At 40.6% G+C, this 17,453-nt stretch overlaps 1 protein-coding gene across 12 annotated transcripts in view; it reads right to left on the reverse strand.

Moving 5' to 3' along the window:
• Positions 1-17,453, reverse strand: part of LOC143024863 (uncharacterized) — a 201,958-nt gene that overhangs the window by 51,695 nt on the left and 132,810 nt on the right. For all 12 annotated transcript variants that reach the window (XR_012966318.1, XM_076184195.1, XM_076184188.1 and 9 more), the window contains 4 exons: positions 13,299-13,472; positions 10,128-10,262; positions 9,156-9,261; positions 5,831-7,104 (listed from right to left, as the gene is read on the reverse strand). Coding sequence is in view for 11 of the 12 variants with exons in the window: in XM_076184195.1 (XP_076040310.1) it covers positions 5,831-7,104; positions 9,156-9,261; positions 10,128-10,262; positions 13,299-13,472 (1,689 nt within the window). In the remaining variant the exon portion in view is untranslated. The remainder of the gene's footprint in view (positions 1-5,830; positions 7,105-9,155; positions 9,262-10,127; positions 10,263-13,298; positions 13,473-17,453) is intronic.

Below are 17,453 nucleotides of genomic sequence, written 5' to 3' on the forward strand. Positions count from 1 at the left end.
CAATGCTGGGTGATGACCTGACCACAGTCATGCAAGCATAGTTCTTGTTTGTCTTGGGAGGAATTCCTGAAAAGGGTTGATGCCTGGTGAAGTCAGGTGTCGAATAGAGTTGGAGTCAGTCTTGGAGTGTTTGTTATTATTATCACAGTTGTTTGTGCTTGTTTAGGATAGTAGGAAAGATGGGTGAGTTTAAGGGTTTTTACATAAACTATGTGCCAATTCTTCTTCTGTGGTGCTCTATGGAAAAGATTTTGGTTTCTGTGAGTAGATGTTCTATTAGGGTGGTTTTAGTGCATTTAGTTATTTATTCTTTAAGCTTTGGTTTGTGTTATCTGGATGCCTCTGTTTTTTCATTGTTGGACACCATACGGTGAAGTCAAATGTAGTTATAAGTTGCATGTATACTGTGATTAGTTTTTTTTCTGCTTTCCAAAACCATTACATACTACAATCTTAATATACTCATTTTCTTGTATGTTTTAGCTGTCAGGTCCTGCATATGTTGGCTGAAGGACATATATGCATCAAAAATGTGGCCCAAGATTTCAGGTCTTCAGTCAAGTGAAATTGGCTGTTCAATATGACAGATGGATGTTTCTTAGATTAATTTTTGTCTAGGGTGAGCAATGTCACTGATGATGGAGGGAAGCTGCCATATTGCTTTGTCTCAGTCACTTACAGATGGTCTAAGTATATTTGTGTGTTTTTGGCAGGTGTTTTGTAGTCTATCTGCTAAGCTATGATTGCTAGGCTACTTGCCTAAGTGAAAGCTTTGGATTTGTTGAGAGGAGGTCACTTATGAATAGGTTAAACAGCACTGGTGATAATACTGCTCATTGCAGCACTCCATAGTACAATCTTTTTATTCCTGATAGATGGCTGTTCTGGGATATGCACTCTGCCAGCTAAAAAGTTTCAGTTTTAGGAGTAGTCCTCACCTCTTCTCTGCCCATGACATTTGACCTCTGAGGACACCCAAGGGAATTGCTCGTGGGGCCTGCCGGATGACTAACCAGTGCCAGGGTCTGCCACGTGAGACACAACAAAGCCCCTTTGAAGGAACTCACATGCAATACCCACCTCATACCCCCTATGTGAGTCAGCAGCCTGAGAATGTTTTTGATCCGACTTCCCTCACATCACATTTGACCTAATGTCAATTAGGAGCATGGGTCCTGACCTGCCCATGTATGTAAAGGATGGACCAACACCAAAAGATTCAGATAACCTCAGAGCATCATACGTGTGCCTGGCTTGCTTCTCCTTGCTTTCTCACCTCCTCCCCCCATCCCAACAAAGAGAATGCCCGGGAACACAACTTGAAACACAGTCATCACCTCCCTTGCCATCTTGTCCACCCCCCCACCCACCCCCGTCACCCAACATTCATTGCTAAATAAAACCAACTCTCTCTCCATCAGAATTTGCCACAACCAGCCTAACATTTGGCTGCCCAATGTGGGACAGACTACTAGCCTAACAGTCAGTCATTTCTTGTCATTGTTGTGGATGTCAGTTTCTATGGTAATTTTTGACATAATGTACTAGATGATGGCACGCTTTTATAGAAACCCTTCAGTACTTAAAACACAAACAGCTCATAAGAACTACACCTCTTAGCATGACTCCCAACAAATTTAGAAGACAAAGTCATCCTACAAATTAAACAAAAGAGAGCATTACAAACAACTGGATGCACTAAAAACATCCTAACTAAATATTTACATTATCTATATACCAAGAGCTTTTTCCCCCTTATAAGGTAGCCAAGTGCATGCATACTTCCACCCATTCCACTCCCATCCACCACCCTTTCCCCCCTCTCATCTTAGCTACTCATGGATGATGCATCATCCCTGTATCTCGCCCACAGCCTGTGGGTCAGAGGCAATGTAGCAAGACACAGTGCATCCAGAGCAAGGCCACTTCACTTAATCCGTGACCCCCCTCTCTGTACCCTCATGTACAAAAAGAGAAGATTGGGAGAAATCCCTTTGAGCTGCGCCAAAATATCATTCACACATTAGCACGTCTACACAAAGGAACCAAAATCCTCTTTAAAGAGCAGCACATTATAAGCATATGGTTCTATACAAAAACCCTTAATCCCACTTGTCCATCCCATAACCAGTAAAGCCAATTAAAAATAGAGAGAAAAAGACTCAGAATACTACACAAATGTCTACAAAACCAACCAACTATACCTCAAACACATCCATAGAAAAACACAAAACACACTCAGATCCCAAACTAAGCACCCCAAAACTGATCCAAACCCTGAATTCTATACTCCACAATTTCCCTGGACATCAGGCAAAGATAGAAATCCCTCCCACAATAATCAAGAACCAATGTGACACAAATGTATTCAGGCGACTACCCAGTTTTACGAGTATAACAGAATCAACACAGAATAGGCCTGGTAACAGAACCCAACTGCCCCAGATGCAATCACTATACAAAAGACACAGATGACCTCATCCTACACTACCTTACCCTAGCCTTACTTAAACAATGATGCAATATCTCTTTCTTGAATGACTTGTAAGTCAATATGGTGGCCAGTGCTGGTTACCTGAGACCCATGGATCTTTTGTTAGAAACCTGGGAGCAATATATTAAATAATTGACTGAACCTCAATGATGTGGATGGAAAAAGAAAGAGAGGTGATTGATTGGGTAGATCAAAGAGGGCTGAAGTGGTTTGGAAATATGGAAAAAACAAGTAAGGAAAACAGAAACAGATGGAGTGAATTTATACAGATGTGACATATGGATGTGAGTGAAGTGGGGCACCTCTTTCAAAATAGCTCTCTTCCTCCCGTCATCCAGGAGGTGCCAAGATGGGAGGGAGGGAGGAGGGTGGAGGGGAGTGGGATATATAGGAAATTGAATGGGTGGGAGAGGTTTCTATGCCTTTTCCTTTTTGGTTATCCCCCGTGTAAGGGGGAAAAAGCCTTTGGTATATTTATGTATGTATGTATGCTTCTTCTCTTCCTCCATTTTTCCCAAGCCATGTCCCTGGCCTTTTTTAGTCTCACACTTTTTGTTAGACCAGTCATGTTTCTGCTTCTTCCTTCCACTAATCTTTAGGACAGGTCTGTTCACTCCCAGGTTGTAAGTGTCAAGGAGGATTTCCCATGGTATTCATGAATTCCTCCCAGTTTGTTTCTTCCAAGAATTTTTCCAATCCTAAGTAATCTGTTTTCCCAAAATTGAGTATTTTATCTGTGTGATTCATTCCTTGCCTCCATTTCCTTATCCTATAGTTAAAATTCAATTGTTACATGGTCACTTTTTCCTATGGGATAAAAGTAGTTCAAGCTGATGATATATGGCTCTTTGGTTAGTCACAGATCTAATTTTGTGGGAATATAATTTCCTCTTACCTGGGTCATCTCCTTTACCCACTGGGTCAGTGTTCTCCATTGCTATACTTAACAGTTTATTTCCCCAGGAATCTACTTTGCCACTTACTACCCATTCCTCCCAGTTGACCTCACTGCAATTACAAAATCTCCAATAAGAACTAAATTACTATTTTGTTCAATTGTTTTCTTTAGAAGAGTTGTGTCCAATAACATTTCTTAATATTAAGCTTCATTCCAAGCTCTTGTCTTGGGCAGGAACATATGCCACCATGAGGTCTTTATTGCTCTGCCCTTTAGTTCTAATTTTCAGGTGGATTGCTTCAACCTTGCCTTCCACCTTTATGTCATTTCTAATAATAATTATTGCCCCCCACCCATTTCAGCTTCTCTGTCTCTTCTCCAGGTGTATATTGTTCCCCATCTATATATATATATATATATATATTTTAGTTTGGTCTCCACTAAACATATAATATTAGGGTTGTTTTTAAGTAGTCATTTATCTCCAACGTGGCTGACAGTAAACCATTCACATTACCATATGCAACTCTAAGTTTCCCTGTATTGTTGTCTTTACAATACTGCCTTCCTTTTTTTCTAAACAATTTCCTCAAATTCTGAAAAAAAAAAAAAAAAAAAAAAAAAAATCTTCCATTCTCATTTAATTCTTGGCTTTGTCTCCCTCCAAAAATTTTTGTGTCCTTGCTTATTCCCTTTCATTAGCATCTTTCCTAATCCAAATATCTAAAAATAGTTTTCTTTTGTGCTAACTTCCAAGACTTGTTGATTATTTTGTTTGCCATGGCATGCAATTTGAATTTCATTTTCATTGCACATGCACCATTCCTCTTATACTGATCTAACCTAAACATGCTATCAATACCCAAATCCTTCCCTAGAATTGCCGAGGTAATTTCCCTAATCTTTTTCATCTGTTCCTGGCATAACTTCCATGAACTGATGTAGTCTTCTCACCATCCAAACAGTATGACACATCTAGTCTTGTCATCTACATCTCTGACAAGCACTTCTCATTTTCTTATAACCTTCACTATTCCTTCTTGGCAATCTTTTTTCTGTTGCTTCACGATCTCTTTACAGGTTACTGTATCTCTCCTATCCTCAGTTGCTGTTGGCCTATCCTCGCTTTTCTCCATGATGCCAAGATGATTTTTGTCTCTCATTTGTCAAAGTTTTATTTTCCTTCCTTAGGTTACCAATCTAAGGGGGAAAAAGCCTTGGTATATGTATATGTAGGTTACCAATCTCTGCTTTTGGAGCCAGTTCTGTTTCCTACTCTTGCTCAATTTTTTGTTCTGAATCATGTAATCTAACCTCATGAGAGGAAACTAAACCTTTTCAAATCAATCACTTTCATTTAACTGCATGGAAGAGTATCCAACTTGAAACTATTTTTTTTTTAATTCATTCCCAGCACTACAGTGATCCCTACCTTTTACCAAAAATTTCTTGCATACCTATCTTAGTACACAAACTTGATTCACACATCCTCTACTTTTCCTAATCCACATTGTTCCTCTCAAATACAACTGCTTTCCTTCAGTACATACATACATATACCAAAAGGCCTTTTCCCCTTTATAAGGAAAGTGGCCAGCCAAGGCATGCACCCTCCTTTCACCCATCCCACTCCCATTTGTTATCCCATTTATTTTAGTTCCTTGTGAATGAAGGATGATTGTAATAATAACAATAATTGTTGTTTTGAGTTTCAATGACTGGAAAACTGTATTCACCCAGTGGTTGGAAAAAGTCCTTGGGCCCTCCAATAAATCTGTCTGGGAAGAAACTTTGGTCTGCTGTTTTTGTTGTATTAGTGTGTATCCGGGAGGTGCTAAGATGAGAGGGAGGGTGGAGGGGTGTGGAGTGTATTCAGGGATGGAATGGGTGGGAATGATTTTATGCCTTTTCCTTTTTGGCTACCTCCCTTGTAAGGGGGGAAAAGCCTTGGTATATGTATGTATGATATAAAGTGTGGGACTGTTTCTGTCACTGATTAAAAGTACTAGGACAAGACGAGAAGTCATTGGCTGTCAGCTCTCCACATTAAAAGGTGTAAGAAGTATATATAAAACTGAAAGAGAAATCTTGGGCCCAGTCTAAGTCAGCTCCTCAGTGCTGAATTTCTAGATGAAGGTTGACAGGTTTTGAAAATAGGAAGCTCCCTTGTCCATCTTGCAGGGTTACCTATCATTGGTCCCTTTTCTATTGTAAGCATAGCTCAACATATTTCTCAATATATAGGGCAAAATAAGAAATCAAGACAGCAGTTAAAATATCTGAATAATGATATATCAAGAAAGCTATAGTAAGTATGCCTTAACAAGAAACTGCATAATGTTTGCAAGTAAATCTTAGAATATTTAACATAAAGTAGTATTAATGAATTAAAATCTTTTAAAGACTTCAATATATTCCTTGAAATGCAAATATATTACCTGAGACTGGTTGAGCTTGTAGATGCCAGGCTTTAAGCCAAGTTTATCGTGTAAATCAGTACCACTGTCTTCATGGTTGAGACTTCTCCATGCACGGGTCTTCCACAGAGGGGTTCTTTCTGAGGTGATTATTGAATCTCTTGGAGCTCTGTTTTCCTTGTCATGGACATCCTTCAACCTTGGATATTTATGCCCTTCTTGTTTCATACTGGCCAGCATCTCCCCATGATTACTGTCCAAGGAAGCCCTTCTCACTAGCACCTGTTTGTGGTTTTGTAGACCTTTATAGCTAATGGAATTTGTAGAATAAAGATCACCACCCAGAAATCTATGCATTCTCACATTATCCCTCTGGGTTTCACCACCAATAGTAAATGTTGGTCCACAATGATCTGCCTCCTTGCATTTGGGTAAACAATCCTTCCCTGCACTGTCAGAAACACCACCTCCACTACCACCCTGCCCATTTCCACCACAACTACCACTGCTACCACTTTCACATACACCTCCTTGTAAATGTCCTTTATATGCAGAACCTTGGTTCCCAGATGTAAAGTTTTTGTTTTCCTCTTGTGGACTACATGATTCACTATTGTTACTTTCACTTAGTGTAGGTGACAATGGTTTCACTGTTGATACCAAGGACCTTGATACCCTTGGTAGCCACAGTGGTGGAAGGGACATTCGACGCCTAAGTCTAGTGGAAGGCTTTGGTCTTAATCGACCTACGTCACCCATTGCTGCAATGGACACTTGGGGTAACAAGGCATCAGCACTGAGAGATGCATTAGAGGAAGTAGAAGCAGCTGGAAAGTATGAGGATGTAATTGAAGTTGTTGAAGAACCACCGACCACTACAGTTTCCACTACCAGGGGTGGGCCACCAACTTCTGGCAAACTCTCTTTGCATATGACAGTACGTGGAATCAATCTGGGCACATTGAGAGGCACTGAATGTCGTCTTCCCAACATAAGAGAGTGAGACACATTTTCTAATGATCCTAGTACTGACTGATGACTATCAGCACTACTACAAGGTGTGTCCCGGTCTTCTTCATCTTCATCTTCCTCTACCTCTTCTTGAGCTGAGTCATCCAAGGAATCACCACAAAAATTAGTTTCTAACGTTATTTCTTCTGCCACTTCACTGGCAAGCTGTTCCTCCCACATAACTAAATTGTTTTTCATATTTTTCATCATTGATGATGAAAGTTCTGTTCCAAGCCACTGGTCCCACGACTCAAACAATGGAGACACTACATGTCTAATGAATCCTGCCAAAAAAAAAGAAAAAGAAAAAAAGAAAGAAAGAAAAAAAAAAAAAAAAAAAAAAAAAAAATGTAATGAATTAGTATGCAAGTACAAATAAAAATTATAATAACATTAATAATGATAATATTGATAATGATCTATCTATATACCAAGGGATTTTTCACCCTTACCAGGGAGGTAGCCATGTTAAAAGGCACATAACCACTCCCACCCATTTCACTGGCATCCACCACCCTTTCCCCCATCTCATCTTAGCTCCTTATGGATGATGAGTCGTCCCTATATCCAGCCCAATGTCCTGGGTCAGAAGCAATGTAGAAGGATACAGCACATCCACAGCAAGACCACTTCACTTAATTGATGAGCCTCCCTCTCTGTTCCCTCATGCATAAAAAGAGAAAACAGGCATACTATTACCATTGTTGGGTGGGGGATGGGGGGAAAGGGTTGGAAGTATGTGTGAATGATATTTTGATGCAGCCTGAAGGGATTTCTCCCGCTCTCTTTTTCTGCATGAGGGGGTGGAGAGGGGGATATTACCAATTAAATGAAGCAGCCTTGCTGTGGATGCGCTGTGTCTTGCTACATTCCCAAATGTCTATTTCTCATTACACTTTTTAATCCCCTCAATCTAAATTCTACCTCCACCTCCACTCCTCCCTTTCTGCCACATTTTTACCCAAGTATCTAAAGCTATCCACTTCCTCCAGTCTCTCTCCCTTAATACTCACTTCCAGCCTGCTGCCACTTTCTCCCTTTGTACATCCCATCACCTTACTTTACCCACATTCATCTTCAACTTCCTTCTTTCGCACACCTTCCCAAACTCTGTCACTAACTTTCTCAATCCGTCCTCCGATCCTGCCACAAGTAGTGTCGTCAGCAAACAACAACTGACTTTTCTCCATTTCCTTTAACCATCTCCAATCCCCGACCCATTACCCTTGAATTTACCTCTCGCACCACCCCATCCATGGAATAAGTTGAACAGCCAAGGCCACATAACACATCCCTGGCGTGAAGTCCCACCTTTACCTCAAACCACTCACTCTCCCCATTTCTAATTCTAACACAAGCTTAACAGCTTTCCTCCTTCAATTAACAGGACTGATAAATAGGAACTGTGGCCATACTGGAAATATATAGAATAGGATGTAATCTGATAAAGTTAGTCAAAAGTGTTTATATGAGAAGTAGAACATGTGTGAGGGTCATGAATGGAGAGAGTGCTTTCAGGTGAACATTGGACTGTGTCAAGGTCACGTGACATTACCATAGTTAGTCAACATGTATACACAGTTGGGGTGGAAAAGAAGGTGAAAATATGAGTGTTAGGCAGAGTAGATGATGAAGTTTTTGAGGAAGCATTAACTCAGACTGAACTAATGAATGACAGTTTCCAATAAGCTTTCACTGTGGGGAGTGATTTTGTAGCAAAAAGAGATAAGAGTAATAATATTAGATTGGAGGATATAAATGTAGAGGTTAAGGAAGTGTTAAAACTTTCTGAATTGTTGGATGTGAGAAAAGCATTAGGGTCCAATGGGATAACAAAATGAATATTCAGAGAATACAGGGAGCTATTGGCAGACGAAATTTAAAGTTTAATTGTGTCTTCATGAGGACCAATAATCCACTGCTCTCTTTCCTCAATAAATTTACATCCTAAACTTTTTCAATCCTCCTTTTCTCAACCCTCCCTAATACAGTATTAATAAAATCATATATATATATATATATACATATACCAAAATGCCCTTCCTTCTTATAAGGGAGGGGGGGTGTCAATGAAACTATTCATACACCCTTCACCTCTCCACACCCATTTGTTGATCTTTCTATCTTAACTCCTTGTGGATGAAGAGTCATCCTTGCCCCCTGCTCTTTCCCAATTACTTCCTCTGTTCCCTTCCTAACCCCCTTGATTAACATCCCTTACCTTAATAATAATGTATTGGTATTCAAAATTACATACATATACTAAAGGCTTTTCCCCCCTTATAAATGCATCTAAAAAAAATAAATAAATAAATAAAATAAAACTTCACCATACCTGTCTGAATTTTAGCTACAGAGGTGATAGTTCGATCACAGAGTGATGTCACTGGTATATTAAGTTGTCGTTCAAAATCGCCTTGACGATAAAATTCATCACAAATCTGTAATTGATGCAATAAATATTAGTTTAGAATTATTGTTACATATATCATACTTTCTAATTCATTCCCATTCATATTTCCAGCTACAGGGACCAATGACAGGTACCTGTTTGTGATGGTCTAGCTAGATGGACAGCAAAGCTGTTTATTTTCAAATCCTCTTAACCCCTCCCCTGCTGACCTTCATCAGGAAGTACAGTCCTAAGCAGCTGACAATCAGACTCCAGACTGGCCCCATGATCTCTCTCTATCAACTCTAAATGCATTTCTTACATCTTTTCACACACTGAGAGCTGACAACTGGTGAGTGCTCCCCTCCTCCTACTTCTTTCAGCTGATGATATATAAATAGTCCTATTCAAATGTAACTGAGACCATAATCCAATTTTTTTTTTTTTTTTTCTGAGAGATCTGTGGAAGAACCCTAAGACCACTGTCAGCTGAAGTGGGGATGCAGGTTCCCTACTTGGCAATACTGGATCTTGTCAAGGTTAGTGAATCCGAAATTTTGAAAATATTATAAAATTCATCCTTGTATCAAATCTTTTATAACTTCCTGCAAGTAAAGCTAATTAGCCTAACCTAATTTAGTTTAACAAGGGCAAATTTTATAATAATTAAAAAATGTTGGGTTTGCTAATCTTGATAAGCTCCATGAAACCCAAGGCAATAATTATCATCATTGTTACTATTTCCAGCTACCAGCAAATGAAAAGAGATAATAATAAATATATATATATATATATATATATATATATATATTTTAAAGATTTTGTTTAAAATGAAACAACTTATAATAATGATTTATAATCTATCATACCCTGTGCATATCTGACTGAATACTGGTTAAACTTTTTGCTTTATACCTTACTAGACCAAACTCTTGAGATCTCCCATGGCCGACATGGATTACAAATGTCAGCACATTTGAGGGCAATTTGTAAAGAGAAGTGACGACATTCTGGATCTGTCATGTCCAAAGTAGCACCATCAAGGTAACGCTATGGGAGAGAGGAAATAATATTATCATAAGTGATTTGTCCTTACCCTATCATATTATTCAGATACAAAACTATAACTTTATCAATTCAGAATGTATATATACATACATACATATACCAAGGCTTTTTCCCCCTTACAAGGGAGGTAGCCAAAAAGAAAAGGCATAAAATCATTCCCACCCATTCTATCCCTAAATACACACCACTCCCCTTCACCCTCCCTCTTATCTTAGCACCTCCTGGATGACAGGTCATCCCTGCACCCTGTCCACTGCCCTGGGTCAGAGGCAGTGTCGCAAGACACAGCACATCCACAGCAAGGCAGCTTCATTAAATTGGCGACCCCCCCCCCTCTCCGTCCCCCCATGCAGAAAAGGAGAAGACGGGGAAAAATCCCTTTGGGCAGTGTCAAATTTAGCTCACACATACTACCTCACCCCCTATCCCCCCACTCATTCCACCTCATGCATCACAACATCATCCATATACAACCATTCTCCATTCACCCGTCTTCTGTCCTCTCCCATACACACACACACATATACCAAAGGCTGCCCATCCTTTTCCTTTCATACCCAATTAAAACCCTTTTAACAACCCTCAAATCTCAGCACCTTGTGGTTCAAGGAGCATCCCTGTGCCCTGCAGCACCATTCAGGTCAAGGAAAGTACAGTTGCCTGATAGTTTGACCCAGCTTACCCCCACTGCTTTATCATATAGCAACCCCTCTTCTCATCCACTTAAAATAATTTAAGAAGTGTATGATTAGATGAAGCGGCCTTGCTGTGGATGTGCTGTGTCTTGCGACACTGCTTCTGACCCGGGGCGGTGGGCAGGGTGCGGGGGTGACCCGTCATCCGGGAGGTGCTCAGATGGGAGGAGGGGTGGGAGGGGTGTGGAGTGTATTTAGGGATGAAATGGGTGGGAGTGTTTTTATGCCTTTCCCTTTTTGGCTACCTCCCTTGGAAGGGGGAAAAAGCCTTGGTATATGTATGTATGTATGTAAGAAGTGTATGAGAATAATTTGGAATAAAGACATTTTAACATATACAACAAAGAATCATGCAAACAGATGATCTAACAAGTATGGTATTACCATATTTGCCAACCTACTAGATGCACTTTTAGCCAGGGGTTTTGAGTTAAAGTCAGTAAAATAATCATGACTCAAACTCCAGCTGACTTTGGGTAGCATTGTACAGCCAATTTCAGGCACAACCACCACCTTGTGACAGACACTTTCAGGCTTAATGCCATAGTGTATCAGCCATTTTTCAAATATTTGCTATTACTTAAAAGTATATAAATTACATTGCATTAAATATTTTGAAACATTCAAGGACTTTAAGAGTTTCTTGTCTGTCAATGACATGATGGAAAGTACAAGCTATGCCAACATGTGGACACAAAAACAATGAGAAGATTAACAAACAATCATGACTGATGACTATTGCAAAAAAATCTAGACATTATTTTTCCATGGAGCCAAGACTGGGAAATTAATTTCAATACCAAAAATACAAAGTACTGGAAATGGACAATAGCCCAAGCTCGTGCAATACATGAATTCAAATGTAAATATGATAACTGGATATCAAGGATATAGACTGAGTTGGAGTGTACATGAATTTGAGGCTAGGTATATTAAATAGGATAGTAGGAAGTGCGATCCAATGAGTGCTACTCCTATTCTGTATACTACAATTAGGTAAATACAAATCTTTAGAGAACTTTCATACTACATGCCTGCAGCAAATACTGGGAGTGTCTTGGAAAGGCAAAATCACCTCCAATGAGCTGAATTTTATGCCCTGACCACCAGTAGAGACATTACTGATGTAATAGTATCTACACTGGCTGGGTCACACAGTAAGAATGCCCCAACACTGCTCCCTAGACAGATCTTGAATGAACAACTTGCTATAAGACAGCAGAAAAAAAGAAGAGAGAAAGATACTTGGATCATTCCAAAGACCTTCTTAGGAAATGGAAGTTCAGCTCCAAGATTTTAAGGAGTTAGCTGTGCACTGGTCCACTTGGTGAGCTTTGTGTATAGATGGAGCCTCGAAAATGAGAGAAAAGTTAATCAAAAAGGGAGTTGGAAAATGTATTCAGTGACACCAATAAGCAGCATGAGTTCTCTCTGGGGAACAACATCCCTATTATCTATGCAGGAAAATGCCACATGCAATGGCACCATATGTCCTCACCACAGCAAAGCAACACAGCCATTGGCAACAATGGACTACCATAAGGAAAACAAGAGTTATTTATTTGTTTGGAGAATATGAGACAAGTGCTGGGGCCTAAGTTTGTTTCTGTCACCAGCTAAGATGAGGTTGTATTATACGAGAAGGGAGCTATGCTCGTGGTGACCCGTCTTTGTATCTTTCAGCATCAAGTTTATTCTTAAAATCGTGAATAGTATTTGCACACACTGTTTTTTCATCTAAGTTATTCCATATATCCAACACTCTGTGTGGGAAGCTATTCTTTTTCCTATCTCTTCTATAGTTGTCCTTTTTGAGTTTTTTTTCATGACCTCTTGTTTTTCCATTGTCATTTTTTTAGTAAATCTCTGTGTGGGAGGACAGGTGTTGAAGTGGTGTCCTCCTTATATGAACAAAATGATGTGGTAACAAAAGGAGTTGATAGTCAAAGAAAGAGAATATGGGCCTGCTCCTGAGACCAGGTACTGGTTCCTTTGAGTGGAAGTGGTTTGCATCTCATGTTGTTGAGTCCTAGCCCATATTGGATCTCTGGGTCTTCCCACTGGTGGCTGTCTTTCCACTGATTACAGTGACTCCTTGTGAAAGTCTAACCTACTGTTTCCTTTTAAGACAGGTACACAGTGGCAGCATTTTAATTCCTCTGCTGCAGGAAGATGAAAGAGGAACTGGAGTCCTAGCAGTGATGAATGAGCTTTAAGGATAGAAAACTGTAGGAATAGAAAAGTCAAAAAGTGGCTCAGCATTTCTCTATGAGTTTATACTTGTCACTTTCTGCTGCAACTTACCATATCTTGAAATTCATACCTTGAACTTGTTGAGAAATTCTTGCTGTCTAGTGATGTCTGTAGCTAGAATAAGTGATCTCAATGAGTCCTGTAGCTTGGAAATTTGATCAGGCTCCCATGATTCCAACACACCTGACTCTAGAAGGCAACCCATGGCACATCGCCAATGATGATTCTCAAGTACACTCAAATTCTGAAATACATAAGATATACATATTAATACATACATACATGCAGATCCTGAAAGATACAACTGCGGGTCACTATGTATGAGCATAGCTCTTCTGCAAAATACAACTAGGTAAATACATATACCATGGGCTTTTTCCCCTTTACAAGGGAGGTAGCCAAAGTCAAAAGACACAATTCCACTCCCACCCATCTCATCCCCACCCACTCCACTCCCATTCACCCCCCCTCCCTCTTTTCTTGGCTCCTCCTGGATGATGGGTCATCCCTGCATCTTCCCCATTGCCCTGGGTCATAAGCAATGCAGCATGATATAGCATATACACAGCAAGGCTGCTTCATACATATATAATACATATACCAAGGGCTTTTTCCCCTTTAAAAGGGAGGTAGGAAAAGTCAAAGGCATAATTCCACTCCCACCCATTTCATCCCCACCCACTCCACTCCCATTCACCACCCCTACCTTCCTCCATTTTTTCTTGGCTCCTCCCGGATGATGCTTGCATCTTGCCCATTGCCCCAGGTCATAATCAATGCAGCAAGACATATCACATCCACAGCAAGGCTGTTTCATATATATATATATATATATATATATATATATATATATATATATATATATATATATATATATATATACATACATACATACATATATCAAGGCTTTTTCCCCCTTACAAGGGAGGTAGCCAAAAAGAAAAAGGCATAAAACCATTCCCACCCATTCCATCCCTAAATACACTCCACCACCCTCCCTCTTATCTTAGCACCTCCTGGATGACTGGTCATCCCTGCATCTTGTGCACTGCCCTAGGTCAGAGGCAGTGTCGCAAGACACAGCACATCCACAGCAAGGCCACTTCATTAAATCGGCAATCCCCCCCTCTCCGTCCCCCCATGCAGAAAAGGAAAAGACAGGGAGAAATCCCTTCGGGCTGCGTCAAATTTTTCTCACACGTACTATTTCACATATGAATCTGTTTTCCTTAAAAAAGTGTAGACTCAGAGGTGACTTGGTGCAAGTCTTTAAGATTCTAAAGGGAATTGACAACATCAAAAGTGACAAAATTTTTACACTGAATGAGAATCCGACAAGAAACAATGGTCTTAAACTGTCCGGAAATAGATTTAATTTGGAAGTGGGTAGAAACAACTTTGCCAACCGTGTAGTTAATGAATGGAATAAACTTCCTGCAGAGGCAGTGCAATGTAGTTCAGTTCGAAGCTTTAAGAATTATTTAGATAAACACCTAAGCAAGATGCTGTAATGACTATCATTTATTTTATATTATTTGTTTATTTGTTTTGTTATCATTTGTTTTCCCTGTGGTGGGGGAAAAGAATACTGCCACCAAGTTTCCCACTTGGATCGTAAGAGGCGAGAAGAAAGGGACGGGGAGAGGGACTAGGCATCCTTCTCCCTGTAGCCCCACGGGGCATATTCCTAAAAAGAAAAGTGAAGGCATAAGGGGTGCTGGAGGGCCTCGGGCCAGCACCCTAAGGTTGGGGTCTTTTAATGTGCATGGATGTGGTACAGATGAGAGTAAAAGGGAAGAGATAGGTAGTATGTTTGTGAGAAGAAAGATGGATGTGTTGGCTTTGAGTGAAACTAAGTTGAAAGGAAAGGGTGAGTGTAAGTTTGGGAGTGTAAGTGGGAGGTTATCAGGAGTGAAGAGAGGGCGAGGGAGGGAAGGGGTGGCTATTCTAGTAAGTGAGGAGATAGGTAAACAGGTAGTGGAGTGGAAGGAGGTTTCCTCAAGGATAATGTGGATGAAGGTGAAACTGGGAAAGGAGATGTGGGTCTTTGTAAGTGCATATGGGCCTGGCAGTGAGAAGAGCGTGGAAGAAAGGGAGGCCTTTTGGATAGATTTAAATGAGTGCATAGAGGGTTTAGGAAGAAATGTCAATGTAATAGTACTGGGAGACCTTAATGCTAGGGTGGGAAATGGTCCAATCGATGGAGTGGTTGGGAAGTGTGGAGTTCCAGGAAAGAATCGTAGTGGAGAGTTGATGGTGGAAATGTGTCTAGAAAGAGAGTTGATGATAGCAAATACAGTGTTTCGGAAGAAAGTCAAGCATAAGTACACATGGGAGAGGGTGGTGGAGGGAAGGGTGGTAGATAGAGCGCTAATGGATTATGTAGTGGTAAATAGGATTATGATAGGAAGAGTTAAGGATGTACATGTGCTAAGGGGAGAGGGTGGGGGAATATCAGATCATTTTTTGGTGGAAGGTAAGTTGAGAGTGGAGGATAGATGGAGAAAGAGGAAAGGGACAAAAGGTAGGGAGGTTCTTAGAGTGAACTCCTTGAATGAAAAGGAAAAGGAGAAGGAGTAAGAAAAGAAGCTGTAGGAGGAGTGGGAGGGAGTAAAGGATAGAGCAGAGATGGGTGTGGAGGAGGAATGGGGATGGTTCAAGGAGGGAGTCTTAAAGTGTGCAAGGATGGTGTGTGGAACAAGAAGGACAGGGGGAAATAGAAGAAAGGGTAGTGAATGGTGGGATGAGGAAACAAAGAAGGTTGTAGAAGAGAAGAAGCGAGCATTCACAGATTGGTTACAAAAGAGGATGGGGGAGTCATATGAGACATACAAAGAAAAGAAAAGAGAAGTAAAGCAAAAGGTAAAGGAGGCAAAGAGGAGAGCAGATGTGAAATGGGGTAGGAGTATGACAGAAAATTTTGAAAGTAATAAAAAGATGTTTTGGAAAGAAATTAAGAGAGGAAGAGGAGGCGAATCAAGTAGGGAAGAAAAGGTAAAAGGTACAGATGGAGAGATAATAATGGAAGAGATGGCAGTAAGGGGAAGATGGGCAGAATATTTTAGGGAGTTGCTAAATGTGAAGGAGGATAGGGAAGGAAAGATAGCTGCAGTGGGAAATGCTAAGAAAATGACCGTGATGAGTGAGGAGAATGGAGGAGAAATAAGGAAGGATGAGGTGAAGGCAGTTGTAAAGATGATGAAAGCAGGTAAGGCACCTGGTCTGGATGGATGCCATGCAGAATGTCTGAAAAAGGGAGGTTCAGTGATGGTGGACTGGTTGGTGAGGTTATTTAATGTTTGCTGGAGAAAGGGTAGAGTACCGGAGGACTGGAGAAGTGCCTGTATAGTTCCTCTTTACAAGGGAAAAGGGGACAAGTGTGAATGTAGTAGTTTCAGAGGGATTAGCCTGTTAAGTGTAGTAGGGAAGGCTTATGGGAGGATCTTAATTGAGAGGATTAGGAGAGGAACAGAAGGAGTAATTGGTGAGGAACAGTGTGGATTTAGGACAGGTAGAGGTTGTGTAGATCAGATCTTTGTGGTAAGACAGATATGTGAGAAAGCTATAGGAAAGGGGAAGGATGTTTTTTGGGCTTTTATGGATCTGGAAAAGGCTTATGATAGGGTAGACAGAAAGGCACTGTGGGAGGTTATGCAGATTTATGGGATAGGAGGAAAGCTTTTGGGAGCTGTCAAGAGTTTTTATGAGAGTAGTAGAGCATGTGTCAGGATTAGAAATGGAGAGAGTGAGTGGTTTGAAGTAAAGGTGGGACTTTGTCAAGGATGCGTTATGTCACCCTGGCTGTTCAACTTATACATGGATGGGGTGGTGCGAGAGGTGAATGCTAGGGTAGTGGGTCAGGGATTGGAGATGGTTAAAGAAAATGGAGAAAAGTGGGAGGTGAGCCAGCTGTTGTTTGCGGACGACACTGCGCTTGTGGCAGGGTCAGAGGAGGGATTGAGGAAGCTGGTGGCAGAGTTTGGGAGAGTATGTGATAGAAGAAAGCTGAAGATAAATGTGGGTAAAAGTAAGGTGATGAGATGTACAAGGGGTGAAAGTGGCAGTAGACTGGAAGTGAACATTAAGGGAGAGCGACTGGAGGAAGTGGATAGTTTTATATACTTGGGTGCAAGTGTAGCAGGAAAAGGTGGAGTGAAGGTGGAGGTAGAATGTAGATTGAGAGAAGCGAGTAAATGCCTTGGTGGTTTAAAGAGTGTAATGAGGA

Source organism: Oratosquilla oratoria, chromosome 4 (genome assembly GCF_046742065.1).
Source record: "Oratosquilla oratoria isolate Oo_2021 chromosome 4, ASM4674206v1, whole genome shotgun sequence".
Classification (NCBI taxonomy): domain Eukaryota; kingdom Metazoa; phylum Arthropoda; class Malacostraca; order Stomatopoda; family Squillidae; genus Oratosquilla; species Oratosquilla oratoria.